The sequence below is a fragment of the Mesocricetus auratus genome, unplaced genomic scaffold (genome assembly GCF_017639785.1).
Source record: "Mesocricetus auratus isolate SY011 unplaced genomic scaffold, BCM_Maur_2.0 Super-Scaffold_15014, whole genome shotgun sequence".
Taxonomy (NCBI): domain Eukaryota; kingdom Metazoa; phylum Chordata; class Mammalia; order Rodentia; family Cricetidae; genus Mesocricetus; species Mesocricetus auratus.
Genome location: NW_024429186.1, coordinates 40,083,885 through 40,103,718, shown reverse-complemented (window position 1 = coordinate 40,103,718; position 19,834 = coordinate 40,083,885). Strand labels below are relative to the sequence as shown.

The 19,834-nt window shown below is 52.0% G+C and overlaps 2 protein-coding genes across 2 annotated transcripts in view; one reads left to right on the top strand and one right to left on the bottom strand.

Moving 5' to 3' along the window:
* Positions 1 to 12,156, top strand: part of Plekhg3 (pleckstrin homology and RhoGEF domain containing G3) — a 42,347-nt gene extending 30,191 nt beyond the window's left edge. Inside the window, 11 exon segments of the mRNA XM_040742884.1 lie at positions 183 to 269; positions 477 to 510; positions 838 to 936; positions 4,642 to 4,731; positions 5,159 to 5,197; positions 5,570 to 5,589; positions 6,081 to 6,122; positions 6,124 to 6,345; positions 6,857 to 6,970; positions 8,999 to 10,421; positions 10,835 to 12,156. Coding sequence (XP_040598818.1) covers positions 183 to 269; positions 477 to 510; positions 838 to 936; positions 4,642 to 4,731; positions 5,159 to 5,197; positions 5,570 to 5,589; positions 6,081 to 6,122; positions 6,124 to 6,345; positions 6,857 to 6,970; positions 8,999 to 10,421; positions 10,835 to 11,574 — 2,910 coding nt within the window. The 3' untranslated portion in view covers positions 11,575 to 12,156.
* Positions 12,157 to 13,537: 1,381 nt separating this feature from the next.
* Sptb (spectrin beta, erythrocytic) overlaps positions 13,538 to 19,834 on the bottom strand; it is a 123,751-nt gene continuing 117,454 nt past the window's right edge. The window contains exons 34-36 of the mRNA XM_040742883.1: positions 16,910 to 17,083; positions 16,597 to 16,639; positions 13,538 to 16,455 (exon numbers count right to left, since the gene is read on the bottom strand). Of these exons, the coding sequence (XP_040598817.1) occupies positions 16,288 to 16,455; positions 16,597 to 16,639; positions 16,910 to 17,083 (385 nt within the window). The 3' untranslated portion in view covers positions 13,538 to 16,287. The remainder of the gene's footprint in view (positions 16,456 to 16,596; positions 16,640 to 16,909; positions 17,084 to 19,834) is intronic.

The window sequence follows — 19,834 nt, the reverse complement described above, 5'->3', positions numbered from 1 at the left end:
TAAAGTGCGATCATCATGGGCTGTACACAGGCCCCTAGCATAGACACACACACATACATACACACACACACACACACACACACACACACACACACACACACACACACACACACACTCTCTCTCTCAGCGGCCAAAATACTGGGTGTGCATAAACCCTGTTCCTTCTTCTTGGGTCCTCCTAGGCCAAGAGCGCGGAGGAGAAGCGGAGTTGGACCCACCACATCAAAAGGCTCATCCTGGAGAACCACCACGCCACCATCCCCCAGAAGGTTGGCTCCTAGGGTTCTCTTGGATGGGTTTCAGGGAAAGCATGTCCCCTGGTCCGGCTCCCAAGAATGTGCTGGAGCTTCTCTTCTGGCTCTGGTGGACAGCATGTGTTAGTACAGCAGCCACACGTGACACTGTGTGAGTCTTCCTGCTGCTGGGCAGGCGAGGCCCAGTCAGGTGGTTACTATGTGGGTCTCCTTCCCTTCTAGGCCAAGGAAGCCATCTTGGAAATGGACGCCTATTGTAAGTCACCCTTTTCTGCCTGTTAGGTCAGGCAATATCTTGGGCAAACCTTGTTTGGTACTTCTGTCTAGGAACAGGAAAGGAAGGATGGGGGACTCTGGCAAGGGCTGGGGGTCAGTTATGTAACTAGTGACTTGTTCCTGCTACACGGCAGGACTCTCAGTGCCTGAGGCCCCCAGTTGCAAGGAGATGGAAGATGGGGGACCTCCTGAGGCATCCAGGACCATCTGGGGCTGTTGTGGGTGCAAGATGTGTGGTCTTGTACAGGCAGCATCTAGGTACACCGCCGGGGAACCAAACAGCCTGGTGTTTGTCTCCTGGTTACAGATCCCAGTAGGTATCGCTGTAGCCCAGAGCGGCTAAAGAAGGCGTGGTCCTCCCAGGATGAGGTGTCTACCCATGTACGTCAAGGACGCCGGCAGTCTGGTAAGAGAAGGACTTTGTGGACAAGAACCTTCTTCATAGGCCCCTGCCCCAGGCTGGGGGTCATCTGAAGTAACACAGTGGTGTGTTACTCTCTTCAAAAAACGGGGACAGATGGCAGGGTGGTTGGTGGACATCTTTGTGCCCGTGTTGCCCTTCACCACACACTTCCTGGTTCTCTCCTCACTGGGGCTGTCCACCTGTTCTGGGGTTGCTAATTCATTCAGGACTTGGTGTCTCTTCTTAGCCACCAGACCTCCTTGTGTTGCAGCTTGGCCAGGAGCAGCACTTGGACATCGTGGTTAGTTCTGGAGTGACAGAGCAGAAGCTGGGGGAGAGGGAAATAGCTTAGACCAAGTGGCACCAAATCCAGACAGGAAATATTTATTTTGGGTCATTCCATTTTCCTCTCCTGGGTTTTCTTCCATGACGGGATTTGCTAATGTGCTCTTGGAGTTATTAGAATGAAGTGTCTGTTTAAAAAGAGAAAACCTTGGTTTTTTTTATTCTTAGCTCTGCCGTGATGGTGTGGGGCTTGGGGATGTCTCTGTGACTGGTTTTCCTTTTTTTTTTTTTTTTTTTTCTACACTTTTCTCTGACTTACCAATAAGTCTGAGGCCCAGGGACAGACCTGGATTAATCAGTGGTAGAGTCTGGAAGTGAGCCCATGCGACAGTAGCTTAGAGCACATGACTTCAGATTGAGACTATTGTGTCGGTTGGATTCACGAGTGCATTGGGTCTTGATTGACCACCGCCCGTGGGGTCCGTGAACACTTGTGATTGATACCTGAACTTTGACCTTCTAAAAGATGGAGCCAGGTGGTCTCTGGAGAGTTTTCATGTTTGCAGTGTTTGGTATTATTCCAGGTGGCTCCTTTCTAGGCTAGCCTAGTTTGATTATATAAATTTTACAACTAAAAGTCTCAAACTAGAGTGTTGCTTTATTGGTCTCTGGCCATCTGCATTTTTCTATAATTCTTTCCCTTTCTTGCTAACATCCCCTCTTAGCTTGCCATAGCTCAGCACTGGGAGATCCTGGCACATGGAAGTATTCAGACAGCAATGGTAGTTGTTCCAGTTTCTTTTCTGGTGCTGTGATAAAAACTCTGCCCAGAATAACCTTCTGGAGAGGTTACACTCCTAGGTCATTGTCCATCATTGAGGGAAGTCAAGGCAGACACTTAAGGCAGACCTGCTTGCTATTCCACATATTAACTGTGACCAAGAAACTCAGTCTGCGCCGGGCGTTGGTGGCGCATGCCTTTAATCCCAGCACTCGGGAGGCAGAGGCGGGCAGATCTCTGTGAATTCGAGGCCAGCCTGGTCTACAAAGCGAGTTCCAGGACAGCCTCCAAAGCCACAGAGAATCCCTGTCTCGAAAAACAAACAAAAAAACAAACAAAAAAGCAAACAAAACAAGAAACTCAGTCTGCAGCCAAGATATACAGCCAGAACCATGGAGGGTGCTGCTTGTTAACTGATTAGCTCATGCTCAGGTAGCTTCTTTATACAGCCTAGGGAATGGCATCTTCCACAGTGGACTGGGTCCTCCTACATCAATTAGCAATGAAGAAAATCCCTCACAGACATGCCAACAGACCAACACGGTAAAGGCAGTTACTCATTTGAGACTTTCAGGCTGTGGCAAGTTGATAATTAATGCTAACAAGAACAGTCATGGTGGCATTAATACTATGGTCTGTCATGACTTCAGCATCAGAATTTTAGCTCTAAGAGACAGGGATATAAGCTCAGCAGCAGGGCATTTGGCTAGCATGCCGATGCCCTAGGTTCAAGTCCTCAGTACCACAACCGACAAAAAGTGCCTCCCAAACCAGAAAAGCACCCCTACACGCTCACACACATGCACTTTTTTGCACAGCTCTGAGTTACAGCTATGTGAATGCACTTAAAGTTGCTGAAGTGTAAACACAGGTGTTGGGTCTGGTGTGTAAATTACAGCTCAATAAAACTGTTGTCTTGCCAACCCAAGACTTAAGCCATCCAGGGTGGTCAGGAAATGAGCAAATGAACACAGCTGAAGTTTGCATGTGGCTGAGATTTTAGCCTGCGAATAAATACTGAGAGTTAATTTTCCTGAGACATGCTTCATCTTCTGGAACTTTCTAGAAGAGGGCGCTGACCACAGTTGAACTTTTTTCCTTTCCTGGAGCTTGCTTCAGTGCTATACTGATGGGGTGTGAGCTGCCGAATGTGGTGGTGGTGGCGGCACTGGGCGTTGCCAAGGCGATGCCTTGCATTTGAGGTTGGTGTTTGTGACATTTCCTGCATAACATTGAGGAGTGTTCATCCTCTTGCTCCTAGCATGTTCCCTGTAGTGGCTCTTCTTCCTCCTGTGTGGTAGAGATCAGTTGGTGGATTTGCAGGAATTGTGTGAGAAGGACTCAGACGGCATGCTACAGCCTAGGTGCCCGGGCTGGGCCTTGGGGGCTTTGAGTCTTTCTAGATAGCTGTGTCAAGCAGACAAGTCCACTTTGGGATTAGTAAGATCTGTCGTGGCTTTTAAACTCTTAAGTGTTCTTCTTATAAACCTTCAGCAGAAATAATAGAATATTTCTATATCTCACTTTTTGTCACATTTTACTACACATATTTCTGTGTGTGTCTAATGTGTGTATTCAAGTGTGATGGTGTTTGTGGAGAGGTCAGAGGGCAACTTTTGAGAGTCAGTTCTTTACTTCCTTCATGTGTGTTCTGGGGATCAAACTCAGGCCATCTGGCTCAGCCTAGCCTGATGAGCCCTCTTTCTCATTACAGTCAACGGAGGGTGGTTGGGGAGACAGCTTAGTTGATATACTTCCACATAAGGAAGAGGACCTGAGTTGAATCCCCAGTGCCCACATTAAAAGTCAAACACCGTTGTATATGCCTCTGATTCCATTGTTGGAGAGTTAGAGGCAGAAGGGTCTCCGGGACTTTCTGGATAGTCAGTCTAGCTAATTGGTGAGCTCTAGGTTTAGTGAGAGACCTTGCCTTAAAAAAAAAAAAATGGGGAGCGACTGAGGAGGAATCTGATTGACCTCTGGTTCTTTTTTTTTTTTTTTTTTTTTTGGTTTTTCGAGACAGGGTTCCTCTGGTTCTTTATACATGTATACAAATAAATACCCATACATACATGAACTATACAAATAAATAAATGCCCATACACACATGAACACAAAACAGCAAAAATGCAACTAGTAGGATAGTGTGACTTATCCAGCATGTGTGAATCAATGGGTTCAACCCCAGCACCACCAGGTGTGATGATGTACTCTTGGAATCCTAGCACTTAGGAGGTGGAGACACGAGAGTCAGAAGTTCTGGGCTATCCTTGGCTACATATCCAATTTGAGGCGGGCTACATGAGACCCCATCCTTTAGAAAAGCAATTAGAAGTTTTCTTATGTGGCTATAGGTCAGGTCAGGAATGTGCCTATTTTGTTTGTCTCAGTGGGTCCCCTGTGAGGGTCAGCTAAAAGACCCCATAGGCTTTGTTGGGACTCCTAAGTTTATAGAGAATCAGGCCCAGTCCTAAGCTGTCACATTTCTATCAGACAGGGTAGGGATGGACGGAGGGCCCTGGAGAGAGGTCTCTTGAGACAGTCCTCTCATCATTCCCCTCCCGTTTCAGGTCTGTCCCCAGAAAGGCTGGGGCACAACGCGATGACACCATTAGCCTAATAGTTGTGTTTTGTGTCCCCAGAGCCTGGTTATACCCTGTTCAGCAGGGCAACACTTCCCAGCAGGCAGCAAGGATTGGAGATGCCAGGCCTTAAGGGCCGTAGAAAGTCGGGTGCGACCTCTGCTTCCCGGCTTGCACGCTATGAGGGGCTTGGTGTGGGGCATAGCTATGTGCTGATGTGCTGCCTGCGACAGAGACAGAGGGGCTTGAGATGGAGACGTGGCTAGTTGTTCTGAAGTGGGTAGCATGGGGCCCATACCTTCCAGGTGACTCCATAACCAAGGCCTTGCCTGCCATACTAATACAGGGACCGAGCAGTTCACTGTGTGCCTTGAAGGGGCAGGAGTGGCTCGGGCCCCACCTGGGGCCTCCAACACTGTGGAGAAAGCTTACCTGAGGCCTAGGGTGGCTGGGGGCCAGCTAGAGTGGACTTTGGGCTGGTGGTGATGGGCCCGTGGTGCTTGGAGCTTGCAACCCAGGTCAGGTGCTGCTGCTGCTGCTGCTTGGCCTGTGCTGACTGCCCCTTTGTGTTCCTCAGAGCCACCCAGACACCTGCTCAGGCAACCGAATGACAAAGGTGAGTGTGTGATGGGGACAGCCAGGGGTCCCTAGGTGGGGTGGGGGTGAGAGCAGTAACCTGGTTGGGGATTGAGAGAGAGAGAGAGAGAGAGAGAGAGAGAGAGAGAGAGAGAGAGAGAGAGAGAGAGAGAGAGAGAGAGAGAGAGAGACCAGCAGCTTGCACAGACCTGTGTGCTGAGCACCTGAGCTGCAGCTGTTCCTTTGGGAGCCAGGACTAGGACTAGGTGCCGGGTTCAGGAGTATAGGAGCCCCTGTGAGGCTTCCCCGGCTTCCCCAGGGACTCTGGTCTCTCAAAAGATGCTCTTTCTCCTACTTACTGGTGTTCTCTCTCCTCCTACCATGTGCTTGGACCCCGTGTTGGTGTCAGCAGTCCGAATAGCAGGAATGAAGGTGAGTGCAGGGACTCAGGCCAGGGAAGAGGGGGGAAGAGGGAGCGTGGGTGGCACAGCCCAGATCAGTCCCTAGGGACCCTCTCACATCTTCCTACAGCAGCACACTGTGGTGTCTGCTTGACCCATACCCCTTACTTTCCCCACTTTGGAACTTTTTTTCCCAGCTAGATCTCAGCCTTCCCGCATAAAATGTCCCACTCCAGAGGAGGTCAGGATTGGGCATCTAGGGATACTTGTTTTGTCTTTTGATTTTTCGTTTTGAGACAGGGTCTCTCTGTGTAGCCCTGGCTGCCCTGGAACTGGCTCTGTAGACCAGGCTGGTCTTGAACTCAGAGATCTGCCTGCCTCTGCTTCCCGAGTGCTGGGATTAAAGGCGTGCTCTGTCACCGCCCGGCAGGAGTAGATTTTTTTGTGAAGCCATTTCTGGCCACCTACAGGAGGGAGGTTGCCCACAGGGCAGGTCACAGGGGGCTCTTCTGCTCTGAACAGCATGCAGGCAGTGCTGGGGCCCTCCTGGACTTTGGGCAGCTACCCCAAAGTAGCACGGGACCTGCAGCCAGAGGCTGAGGGGGCTGCCAGGGAGGAGCTCGAGGAAGAGGAGGCCATAGTGGAGGAGGAGCAGCAGCCGCAGACCTTCCCAGTCTCCCTGGAAGACCTGGCAGGGCATGGAGGCAGTGAGAAGGAGCCTGGGCCAGGGCTCCCAGGCTCAGAGGAGGAAGAGGAGGAGGAGGAGAGTCTGGCAGTGGCGGAGCAGGTAGCGGACTTTGCCAGCTCCCTGCTGGCTGCCCTCCACTGCTGGCACTATCGAGCCAACGCTTTACTTTTCTCCCGGGGTGCTATGGTGAGGTGTCTCTTTGATCTCCCTTCCTCTTTGCATGTTGCCTGGCATGTGCATGTCCTTCTGAGAGTCCCCCTGTCCTCCCCACCCCACTCCGTTCCTTTCCCTCCAGCTGTCAGTACTTCTTAACTCACTTACTGTCACGCCCTGGTGAGCCCCTGGCATGCACTGTTCTAGGCCTGGGTATCCACTGGTATACTACCCACTGAGCAGGACTAACAGGGGAGGGGGAGGGGAAAGCCAGGATCCATTAAGTGACAAGGTCACCTCACTCACTGCATCTGGAAGGGAAGGGTGGGCTGGGCTTTTCTAAAACCGTACACTTTGCAAGGGTTTCTGTGGCCCCGGGCCTGGCAGTTCAGGTTGTTTGGAATTGCTTGGGCATAGGACCAGTTCTCAGTTGTCAACTGACTTCTGCTTGCTACAGGGAAAGAGACACAGGGAATCCGAAGGCTCTAAAAGCCGCAGAAGGCCCAGCGACCGGTCTCCAACTAGTGCGGAGAAACGCATGAGCTTTGAGTCTGTTTCTTCCCTGCCAGAGGTGAGGAGCCAGCAAATGGGAGGGAGATAACTCAGGGGCCTGGAGTCCAGATCTCCAGGTCTACAGGCAGAGGTTTTGAGCAAAGGGACGCTCCACTTCCTGGCCCTTGCCCCTTCCAGAGACGGGTCAGCCTAGGGGTGTGTGATTTGGTAAAAAGCCAGCCTGTTCCTATGAATTAAAGAAAGGTGACCTTCACTGGGTCCCTTCAGACAGGCTACCTGTATAGGACATAACCATGTTAAGAAGGAAAAAGAAGCTGGGCAGGACGGTATATAAGCTTAGTACTCTGGAAGCAGAGGCAATAGGACTTGACGTTTTAAGGCTAGCTTATGATACATAGCCAGTAGCCGGGCGTTGGTGGTGCACGCCTTTAATCCCAGCACTCGGGAGGCAGAGGCAGGCTGATCTCTGTGAGTTCGAGGCCAGCCTGGTCTACAGAGCGAGTTCCAGGACAGCCTCCAAAGCCACAGAGAAACCCTGTCTCGAAAAACCAAAAAAAAAAAAAAAAAAAGATACATAGCCAGTGTGAGGCCATGGTGGGCTCTAAGAGAACCTGTCTCAAAAGAAAAGGGGGAAAAAAGTGAAATTAATTTTAATGTCTTATTTTATGTAGCCAAAGTAAAATTACTGATATATTTTGTGTTTTATACAAAGCCTTCTGTGGCGCCAGCGCCACAAGCAACTACAAGGTATCAGGAAAGGAGAGACAGATGTCCAGCTGTTTGTACTAATAGAATGCATGTGCATGTGCTGCCTTTATTACCAGGAGAGTGTGTATGTGTGTGTCTTCATTGCAAGTGCTAAGAGGTCTCTCTCTTGTAAGAGGGAGGAGCTTTTTTTTACAAGTTTACCGCACAGTGGAAAAAACCCCAGGTAGAAGAGATCGTTGTTTTCTTCCTGCTGGATGTTGATGTCAGAAGGTCAAGGCCAGGGCAGTAAGCCAGGACAAGAAAACAGAAAGCACTTGGACTGGAAAACAAGTTGCACTTGTAGGCTGACCAGCAACTCACAGAGACCCCATGGGGCTGGGGCCCAACAGCCTTCAAAATCTGCATGCATCGGCGACTACTATGGTGGGCAGCACAGGCCTAGATCATGGGTGTGGCTCTGCAGATTATAGAGTTGGGTCTGGTGCTTCCAGATTTTGTGTCTGTACTGATCTTCTCCCAGAGGGCTGCTCTGGGAAGCTGCTTGTGCCAGCAGCTTACAGTTCCAGTGACCAGGTGGCCAGGAGGGACTTCTGTCTGCCCGCTCCTTGCCCATCTGTTGGGCATATGCAGCGAGACTGGGCTCACAGGTGCTAAGGCAGGTTGGCTGGCAGGAGCCAGATTCCTTGCCCTCACCTTCAGTTTTTATGTGGAGAAAGGGGGGCAGGGAGTGTGAGGAAGAGAGTGAGAGGCTTTACATGTATAAGTGCTGTAAGTGCTGGTGTGCCTACGTGGAGGTCAGTGAACACAGCCTGCCATTGGGTCTCTCCTTCCACTGTGGGGTCTGGGGATTGAGCTCCCCTCCGACAGTGATCTAGCACATAGTTGAACTGCCATCTGGCCCCTGGCCCCAGGGAATCTTTGGTCCCTTGGGGAAGTTGAGACATCCATTCATAATTGCTCAGGCCTGCCTAGGTTTGAATCGTAGAATCCCAAGCCCGCCCTGACATCAGGCAGTGTGGAATCCCTAAGATACTTCTTGGCTATGTGGGGCCCCTGGGAAACTGGATTAGTGTCTGGCTATGTTGTATGTCTCCACACTGTACCTGTAGTTCCCATGCAGGCTGCCTCTGAGAGATGCTACCACCCTTCTTTATTTCTAGTGTTTTCCTTGGGTGTGAGGACACAGGCCTATCACGTAGCTGCGGGGTAACTAGAGAAATAAATGGGCCTGTTGTTCTGCTTTTGAGCCCTGCTTGTTCTGATTGTCCTAAGCTGCAGAACCTTTGCATGGCCTGAGAGCAGGCTGTGCCGTCTTGTCCCCCAAGCCTCACGAAGGAGCGCCATCCCAACCCCTAATCTGTTCTCTGTTGCATCCCAGGGTGAGACAGATCCTGAGCTTGGGGCCGATCAGGAGGCCTTTCCTGCCTTGGAAGTTCCCAGCGCTGAGGAGATGCCTTCCGACCCAGAATCTCCAGAAGCTCTGGAAACACAGCTTCATGCCCCCAAGGGGCTGCTGGGGGTGGACAGCCCAGTTGATGTGGTGGACTTTGTGGAGCCTGAGGGCACTGAGGACCTTAAGGCCCTGAGTAGTGAGGAGGAGGAAGAGGAAGGGATGGAAGCTACCCAGGAGCCCGAGAGCCTTCTGCCGCCCTCAGTGCTAGACCAGGCCAGTGTCATTGCTGAGCGCTTTGCCAGTAGCTTCTCCCGGCGGAGCAGCCTGGCAATGGAGGACGGCAAGTCCAGTGGCCTTGGGACACCACGGCTCATCAGCCGGAGCAGCAGTGTGCTCAGCCTGGAGGGCAGTGAGAAGGGCCTAGCTCGATGGGGCAGCACTGGGGACTCTCTGAGCAACCCACCCACCCCAGAAGTGGTCATTAGTACAGACATGGTCACGGACAGTGGCCCTTCCGTCAATGGGACAGAACTTCCAAATGCAGGCTCAGGGTGCCTCACGGAACCGGGGTTGTCCTGCAAGAAAAAGGAATCAGCATTGTCCACCCGAGACCGGCAGTTGCTGGACAAAATTAAGAACTACTATGAAAATGCGGAGCACCACGATGCAGGCTTCAGCATCCGTCGGCGGGAGAGCCTCTCCTACATCCCTAAAGGGTTAGTACGCAGCTCTGTGTCCAGGTTCAACAGCCTTCCCAAGCCAGATTTGGAGCCAGCAGCTCCAGTTGGGTACAAGAGGCCAGGGAGTTCTCGGCCAGCCTCCTGGGCCTTGTTCGACCTCCCAGGACCCAGCCAGTCAGGCACAGACGACCCAGCTCCTATCACAGATGCTGAGTTCCGCCCATCTTCAGAAATTGTGAAGATATGGGAGAAAATGGAGTCTTCGGAGAGAAGTCCACGGGCAGGGCCTGGCCAGAGCCAGGCCAATGGCTTTGAGCCACAAGAGCCCCTGTTCATCTTGGAGGAGCATGAGCTGGGGGCCATCACCGAGGAGTCTGCCGTGGCCTCTCCGGAAAGTGCCTCTCCCACTGAGCAGCCCAGCCCAGCCCGCCTGGCCCGGGAGCTGAGAGAGCTGGCCAAAGAGCTAAGCAGCGGGGCCCAGGGGGAGCTGGTCACCCCACTGCACCCCCGTATTGTGCAGCTCTCCCATGTGATGGACAGCCACGTGAGCGAGCGTGTCAAGAACAAGGTCTACCAGCTGGCCCGCCAGTACAGCCTCCGAATTAAGAACATCAAGGCAGCTCGGCCACCTCTGCAGTGGGATAAAGCAGCTCCCAACCGGGATGAGCAGATCCCCACCATCTCTGGCCTGCCAGAGGAGGAAGCTGGAGACCTGTCAGGGGGCAAAGGTATGCGGATAGGATGCTTAGGGGTAGAAAAACCAATTAGAATCCAGTGCTTGGGGGCGGGGATAACCTCTAAAGAGGCCATGCCACGAGAGGGCTGGACCCAAGGCACCATGTGGTATTCAGTGAGCCTTGGCAACCTGTTTTGCACTTTTGAGGCCCATCCTGCACCCCTGAGAGAAGCCTCAGCCTGCCCCCTCCCCCTCCACAACACTTGTAGTTGAGCAGAGAGAGCTTGGAGAAATGGCCAGGGGCTCGTCCCTTGCCAAGGTGAGAGCAGAGAGTAAAATGGGATTTCTTTCTGTACACTCCGGTCCCCACATGCAGCTGAAGTTGGTTCGCATCTCTCCCTTCCTGGTTCCATCTTCCTTCACAGTGGTTCATGTGGCTTGCTCTCCCTCTCTCTCTCTCCCCAGCCAGGAGGAAGCCTGTGCTATCCCTCCTTAGCTATGAGCAGCTGGTGGCTCAAGAGCATGGCACCTCCAAATCTTCCCCTGCTGCGGAGACCTCCCCACGCCGTTTCTCCCTCAGCTCTTCTGCGCACAGCCCAAGAACCGCCTCCTCCCCCGGGTCTCGGCCCTCCACTCGGAGCCCCCTCAGCCCCTTTGACACCGAGACCTTCAACTGGCCTGATGTCCGAGAGCTCTGCTCCAAGTATACGTCCCATGACAAGGCTGCTCAAGCCGAGAGTAACTGGCCACGTGGCCTGCTGGTCAACCGGAGCCGCTCCTTGCCTGAGAACATAGTAGAGCCTCCTGTGTCAGGCAAGGTGGGCCGCTGCTGCAGCATGAACACTAAGAGGCCCCAGGGAGGTGGGGAGGCCTCCCACTCTCCACCTCCTGACCCTCCTCCCCAAAGCAGCCCGAATGGAAGTGAATCCCTGTATGTCACCGCAGACCTTACCCTGGAGAACAACCAACGAGTGATTGTCATGGAGAAGGGGCCCCATCCTAGCTCCGCTGTGGGGCTGGAGGAGGGCAGCGGGAAGGAACCGAGTTCACCAGTGGCTTTGCAGGGACAGGGCCAAGGTTCCCAGGAGTGTGCAGAGTACCACCAGCCCAAGGAAGAAGGCCCCAGGGACCCAGCAGAAACAAACAAGCAGGGCAGAGTAAGAAACCTGAGGGAGAAATTCCAGGCCTTGAACTCCGTGGGTTGACTGCCTCCTCAGGGAGAGAGCAGCTGTGTCGTGGACTGACATGCTTCTCCCAGGCCTGGCTCACTAAGGCTGTTCCTCCATCCTCTGGAAGAGTGGTTTGGGGTACATGCGTGAGCGTACCTGCTACCTGTGCTGACATGCCCTCACCTCCCCAGGGAGGTCCTGATAACTCTCCTTAGGCCCAGATGAGCCACTTCCCTTGTAAATACTTCTCTGACAAGAGACCAAATATTTTATTTAAGCTTACTCTTCCCAGGGAGAGCAAGCACTGTCCTGGCTTCCCTTACTGACTGGCCACTGCCTGGCTGAGGACCCAGGGGCGGAGCTAGGAAGCAGCCCGGGCAGGCTTTGCTCTTCATCTGCCTTATCTTGGGACCTAGGCGGGAATGAGGCCAATAATTTATTGCTTTCAATCCTGTGGGGTGTGTGTGTGTGTCTGTGTGTGTGTGCAAGTCCTGTAAAGAATGTAACAGACTTAGTTCAGGTACTCTCGAAAGTTGTCTTGCTGGCCCTGTGGTTGTTTCTTATGTATACACGTTTCATTATTTGTCAATGGTGCAATAACCACTGCTGACCATCCAACCAACCTGTGTGTGGTCTCCTTTCTGGGGGCCACTATGGGGAGGATTATTCATGGGTCAAGGGACATGGGATGCTTACTCATGTCTGGTGGGGTACAGAGTGTGAGGTGTTCTCTGCCACATCTGCTTCTGCAGACATGTCCTGTCTGGGGTGGGAATGCCACATGGGAGCCTTTAGTTCTTCTCCCAAAGACAAGGTTGTACTATAAACGCTGGAACTGCCAGAGGCAAGCGGAACACCTCAGATAAGCAGGAATTTCTAGTGCCCAGTGCCTCTTACTCATCTCTCCCTCTCCAGCTCCCAGGAGCAGAGCTCCTAAGCCCGAGGCTTAGCAATGGCCTACAGTGGTTTGCAGTGTTGTAGGAGTGCGTGTGCATTTTGTTAAGGTGCACACTGTTTTCACAGAAGTGTCTGGCTGCAGAGGGCTGGGAATGCCCCATTTCTGGGTGGGCTTTTTTCTCCACGGAAGATTAGTATCACTTTGGTTTGTTCTGCCTGGGACCAGAAAGGAGGGGACTACAGGGCCCTGGAGGTTGATAGGTCAGTCTCTCCAGTGTGTCTGCAAGTCTGCAGAATTAAGACATGAGGATCTTCCAACCTAGGAGGATGAATTGAATCTGAACATGGGTCCATCAAGTCCCCCACCCCCTAGGCAGGAGCAGCGTGAGACTACATTAGCCCGTGTCCTATCAATTGCTCTGAGCCTTCGGTGGCTACTTTCACAGTCACTGAGAAGACAGCTACTGGTTCTGAGCAGGCCAGTCCCAGGATATGACACCTGGTAGCAGCCATAAAAGCACTGGATAGGTGACTCAAAAGTCTTGTCCCAGCCTTGCTGTCAGCTAGCTGAGTCAGCCAACTCTGTACGTTTCTCATCTGCGTATTGAAGTCTGCATGAGTCAGTTTCTAACCCTCAGTGATGACATCCAGGCGTGGAGCCTGGGCAGTTGTAGTTCATGTCGTTCGAATGATCCTCGTACCACTATCTAGGTGTGCCTGGGAACCTTGGACAGGGACAATTGCTTTTACAGCACCTGTTAGAATTATCTGAAGGGCCTCTGAAACCTGGCAGCCCCGTGTCCCACACAAGCCAAACAGCCCTGAAAGTGGATCCCAGGACAGGTTAGGGACCAAGCCCCTGCACCCTGAAGTTAACAACATGAACAGTGATTGCTTAGAAACGACTTTGATCTAGAGTTGATTGAATTAATGAATGAGCGCGCTTCCTCAGGGTCTCAGAATGCGTCTAGGCCCTGGATACCAACAGAGTCACCCCGTAATACCCTCAGGAACAAACCAAAGTCTAGATGTCCCTCTGTTCCCATGGTGCCTGCCCTCTGAAGCAGCATGAGGTTAGTCAAATAAGAAACAGAAACAAACGCAGTATTACTGATTTATTAGAAAAACTAGTAAATGGGATTCCTCTGGTTGTGGAAGTGCATCTGAGCGGGTGGAGGACCAGCCCCAGATGGCATGATCTGTGCCCAACAGGGTTGTGTTCCTCTACAGTCACCTCCTCCTGTGTCCTCCCTGAGCTTGCTTGTCTAAGAGGCTAAACCATGTGGCCGCTGGCCTCTTCCTCCTCTGAATCTGCCTCTCGCTGAGGGAGGATGGAGATCCAGCGTCTACAGACCTGTTGCCCTCCTTTAGGCAGGAAGGAGAGGCTGGGGCGGGGGTGGTGCCTACACAGACTTCTGTTAGTACCAGTGGAGGTGGGGGAGGGGTCCCAGGACCCTCTGTTCCTCCTCAGCCTGTCTGCCTAGGCCCAGGACAAAGGGACAGGGAAGGAGAACTGCCTGACTGCCCAGAAAGCTTCCTCCAACTGCCCCGGGGAGGAAGCCTGTTATGCTGGTGTGGACTGGAGCTATGTTAACCCAGTGTGGGAGTACTGTCAAGGGAGACCACAAAGTAGAAAATACCAGGAGAAAGATCAGCCTCACCAGGACACTAGGAGAGCAGAGCCTGGAGTGCAGAGTTCCCCCAAAGGTGGCCACCTGCAGAGTCAGTCCAGTAGGGTGCGGGCCTTGGGGCCTGGGTGACATGGGTGAGAACCGTGCGGGCTGTTTGTGATGGCAGGTCACACGCCGCTTACCAGCCCATGTCATCCTTTGGGATAACACTATAGCTCTTCCGTTAGAGCCTTCTCTTTCCTGGCTTTGTGGAATTACTGGAGACTTCTCACTTCAGGTGTTATGTGGGTATGTGTAGAGGGGAAATGGAGACCCTCGTCCCTTGGTCACCCCTGCTCCACCTCCTGCCCCCAAAGACTCAACCAGGGAAACTGCCTGAAGGAACTGCTTGCCACCTAATGCTTCGGCAAGGAGCCCACTTCCTGTCCCAGAGACAGACATGCCTTCCAGTGCACCATGGCTTTTTTTTTTTTTTTAATCAGGGGTGCAGATGCCTCCCTGTCTACTGCTTTGGTTTCTCCAGCTGTGAAAAGAGGCTGGTGCATGGTGCTGACTCTGCTCCCCATAGAAGGAGAGGGCGAAAGGCTCCTAGACACTGAGGCTGTGAAGATGCTGTGGAGATGAGGAAGTCAGGCCCCGATGGCCAAGGTCTTCCCTTTAGTGGTTGCTGTCTACTGGAGTCCCATCCATACTCACATGTTGGGGGTCACAAGATGCGACTGATCTCTGAGTTATACCTGCCTGCCTGGTCAACAATGAGGGATTCTGGGTAGGCCTAGTAACTGGATGCTCACCCACGGGGAAGGCAATAGAAACTGGCTGTGAGCCCTGGGTGCACGAATGGTCTCCTAGGTGAAGAGGCCTCTTACCTCAGCTTCACCTAACTCCAGCTGCCGCACTGCTTCCTTCCAGTTGCATGGCGGAGAAAGTCTTCAGGACCAGGGGTCCTGTTCTTAATAGGCATGGAAAGCACTCCCTAGGGATGTGCTGCAGACCCTCCCTTCTTATGCTGGGGGAGGGGCGGTAGATGCTTGGTGATCTCTTTACCGTGTGACTCCCAGAATCTAAGACTAGGCCTGCAAATGCCAACCAAAAGGGGTCACACCTTTATGACTTACGTCCCCAACATCTATCCCTGTGTTGCAGGGCTAATTGTGTCACATGCCTGCATTTGTCACCACTAGGTAATAAACAGCTCTGTGTCTAGCCACTGGCTTGGTACCAGCTGCAGGGGTGGGGGTGGGGGCACAATGGGCATTCAGCCTCGAGATACTTTACTGCAGGACCTGGATATTCAGCTTGTATCTGGCACCAGCCCTGGCCACATACTGCTGGTTTGGTTGCAGCCGGGAGTGGGAAAAAGCCACAGTACGGAGGCTGAACTTTAAGCAGTGCTGGGACCTATCTGTCCCTCCTGCGGCAGAGGCCTGAGCCCTCATAGGCTCTAGCCGGGGTTTCCAAAGGAGTGGTGTGAGGGCCTCTGCTCCTGATGCTCTCCTGATGCTCTCCAGAGGGTGCCGTGGGGAGAAAGAGCGGGCAGCTCATTCACTCAGGACTCAACCAAAACTCTTGTGAGAAGGAAAAGAGGGACATACTAGCCCTGAGGAGAGAGTCACATTTCTGAGGGAGCCCAGCAGGGAGGAGGCTGGCAGTACTCAAAGCTTGACACCCCCACTGTCCACTTGGCACCCCCCCAGCCCAGAGCTGGAGCTCTGAAGGCCCTTCCTCCTGCCCCTTAAGGACCAGGGCAGCCATTGCAGTATCCCTTTTCCTTTTCCTGGCTGATAGTGGTCGGTGACCCCTAGGGGCAGTTGCTGTGGTAGTGGGCAGTGCTGGAGGAACCCCACCAGGCTTCCCAGCTTGTTGGGGGCAGGAAGAGGAGAGTATACGCCTTACAGAACCCAGAACCGTTTCTAGCCCCAAAGGAGCTGGACCTCCTGTCCCTGGAGCCCAGCCAGCCGCATGGGGTGGGGGAGTTGGAGGGCTGTTGGCAGGCATCGGGGAGGCCGGGGAGGCCAGGCAGGCAAGGCAGCCATTGCAGTGCAGCGTGGGTCCTGGGGCTGGCCCAGCAACGTGAGCAGGCAGGCTGCAGGCAGTGGGTGGCAGGCAGGAGGAGGACTGGCCACCGCAGACGTCGAGGCCATGGGCTCCTGGTCCTTGCGTGTCCCGATGCACACCGCAGTGCTGCCTGGCTGGCCCCACCCACAGGGGCCTCCAGCTGCTACTTCTTTTTGGGGAAGAAGCTAAACCTCTTCTCCTTATCCTTCTTGCCGAGACTGGCATCAGGACCAGCAAGGGAAGGCAGAGGCAGGCTCTGTGCCTTGACACGGATGCTCTGGGACTCGTTGATGGCAGTGCTCATGCCCTGTAGCCACAACAGCATCTCCTCCTGTGGGGGCGGAAATGTCAGGAGTCTAGAGGTGCACAGCCCTCCTAGGGCCACGAAGGGATGGGCGTGTTTCCGATTGCTCTGTCAGGGTTCCACCCACCCCATTGGTAGCCTCATCAGAGTTAGACCACCTGTACTTACCTCATCCTTGCCATGGAAGAGCCACTCACTGCCATTGCTTAACCTAGGAAGACAAAAGGTTTTGTGTTGTGTGGTACTATCTCTGGAAGTCTTTGCCTGGGCATAGAACTATCCACCATCTTACAGTCTTTATGTGGGATATCCATGCCCCTCTAGACCATGAATCTTTTAATTTAAAGATGTCCAAGGAACAGCACCATCTTGGAGCTGGGCTACAGCGAGTCTACTTGGCCATTAATGCCCAATCCAGCCATCAGCATCAAGGTTCAAAAGGCATTCGGCTCAGGCACAGGTGCTGGGGGGCAAAGCTCACCTCAGCTTAAATACATGCTTCCTCTTCTTATAGTTGGCAGCCACCTCGCAGATGGCATGCCTCAGGGCCAGGGGCTCCTCTCCATGGTAGGGTACCCCGAGGGCCAGGTTTTTAGCATCCTTGTAGAAGGTCAGCTGGCTGTTCCTGAGCACACAGTACAGGTTGTTCCAGGACCTGCAACAATGTGGACAGGCATGTTACCTGGGTCCTGACAGTGCTCACACCAGCTCCTATAGCCTTACAGCCTGTTTGTATTGCACCATGTCGGGAGGGGGCTGGATAACTAGTAACATTCTGTTGTTTAAAAATGAGGGGAAATTAAAAACCATCTGCGTAGGAAGACATAGTGTGAGTCCTCCTAGTCTTTGTTCTGTTCACATTTTTCAACTCAGATAACTAAAATTAGATTATATTGTGTACTGTTCTCTCTCTCTCTCTCTCTCTCTCTCTCTCTCTCTCTCTCTCTCTCTCTCTCTCTCTCCCACCCTCCCTCCCTCCCTCCCTCCGTCCCTCTGCTGGGAATTGAGCCCAGGTCCTGAACATCTATCACTGATCTACATGCCCAGACTTCCATATTTAATTTTATATTTGGCTTTTAAGCATAACACTATGCCATGGGTATTTCTTCATAATCTCAACATTATTTAAAAATGATTTTGTGTAGCTACATGGTATCCTATTATTGCTGGACCTTATAATAGTGGAAAACTTATCTACAATTTAATAGCAATATGATAAATGTTCCTTTTTTCTTTTTAAATCTAAGAAACTACATTTACTGAAATGTTCCTTTATCGCAATGGGCAATTGCTTTCCTTTTTGGTGGTACTGGGGGTTGAACCCAGGGCCACAGGAAAATGCTAGCTAGTGCTCTACCATTGAGCTACATTTATCAGCTCTAAACATTCCTATGCTCAATTATTTTTTGCTAATAATTCTAGTTTGTTTGGGTTTTTTAAGATTTACATTTTTTTCTTTTTCTTTTTTTGAGACAGGATCTTACCCTGTAGTCCTGGCTGGCCTGGAACTCACTATGTAGACCAGGCTTGCCTTGAACTCAGAAAGACACACTGCTTTTGCCTTAAAGACAAGTGCCACTTATGTGTATGACTGAATGTGCTATCTGTTCATGGGTGCAGGTGCCCTTGGAGGCCAGAAGAGGGCATCAGTTCCCCTGGAGTGGAGTTGCAGGTGGTTGTGAGCCACCTGATGCAGGCTAGAAAGTTATCTTAGTTCTTAATTGCTAACCATCTCCCCTTTTTTTGATGTTGGAGTTAGAACTCAGGGCCCTGAACGTGCTAGACGAATGCTTTACTTAAGAGTTACATCCCTAGCCACTGTTTGTTTAGTTAATGTAATTTTTACCGTGCTTGGACTAAACCCAGGATCCTCCACATACTAGGTAAATGCTATGATTTTGATCATTTCTTGAAGAATTTTAAACTATTTCTTTATTCTTTGCATATTTGATACATTTGTGAGAATTAAACAAGTCTTTGTCTTGATTATATATATGTGTATATATGTATATATATATTTGTAATTATATATATATGATGCACTTAGTATATTGCCTTAACCCTTTTCGGTATGTAGCCAAGACTGGTCTTGAGTTTGGTGGTTAGAGGCATGCATGATTCTGCCCTATCATTTAAGACAAAAAGATACAAACAAACACCATCAAACACCAGACTTCTGCAAGTCTAGGCTGGTCTCCACGCTTGTGTTTGGAGAACACGGAGCTTGTGAGCTCCTGGAGGGCTTGGCCAAGCTCCTCCGCTCAATGGAGCACGCGGCTGCGTCTTTATAGTGTGGACCAGGGAGAAGCACTCAGCTTCTCCTGTGTCTGGTCCTCCCCCGTCTGTCTGTCTTTTGAAGGCAGGTGGGGAGCTAGGAGGGCAGAGGGAAGAAGTACCATGTGGCCAAAGAGAAAACTTCATTTGTATGAAGTGGCGACAGAGCCCATTTTACAAAGCCCTGCTCTCTGAACTCAGGGACCCTCCTCCTGCAGTAAGGCCATGGCTACGAAGTGACAGTCCTGCCCTGAGCAGGTGACTTAACCTCTCTGGGGTACTATTTCCCCATCTGGAAAATGGAAACTACAGATGTAAAGATCTGACCAGTCCTACTAGGATGCCAAGCACACAGGAGGCGCCCAATAAAGGTTAGTTTCCTCTTTCCCATGGCCTCTTCACAGTGCACCTCCTCAGGGCGTTTGAATCCCCACATGGTTGTTCTTTTTTCAAATGTGAAATGGCTTTGTTGAGCCCTCTGGGGCTCTGGAGAGAATACTGGCTTTCACCTCCCGGTGCTGGCCCGTTTCCTTGTCATCGGCACTCTCCACCTGAGCCCACCATCTCTTCTGCCACAGGGTGCTGGCTCACACCCTATAATGCTGCTAAAAATGACAGGGCCCCGGGGACCCCAGGCAGGGGCACAACATGATTTTCTCTGTGGCCTGAAAGGATGCCATCTTTGCCATAGCACTGGAGGGACCCGCAGCAGGCATCTAGGTCATTCATGTTCCTTTATCATCTTACAGCAAGGAAAGTGAAATCCAGATGGGTACAAGTGAGGCTTAGTCAAGGCCATATTGTCAGCACCAAGACTTCCTGTTGCCCACCCCTGTGATAACTGGCCAGTGCTCACCATGGGTATGCTCTGTGCCAGGCACAACATCCATTCTGAAAAGGCCTGATGTTGTCACCATCCATCCTCTTTCCATTTTACAAATTGGCTAATCTTTGATGAAGTCACAATATTTGCACTCAGACCCAAAATCAAGATAGTCGTTCCCTATCATGCCAAGCAATACACAGAGATAGTGAAAGGCTCAGGGCCGCTCTCCAGCGTGCACCTATGCCCTCAAAGCTCTGCTGGTGGAGTGACCCCTGGAGTTGCTCAGCCTCCCCAGTGGCCTTCCCC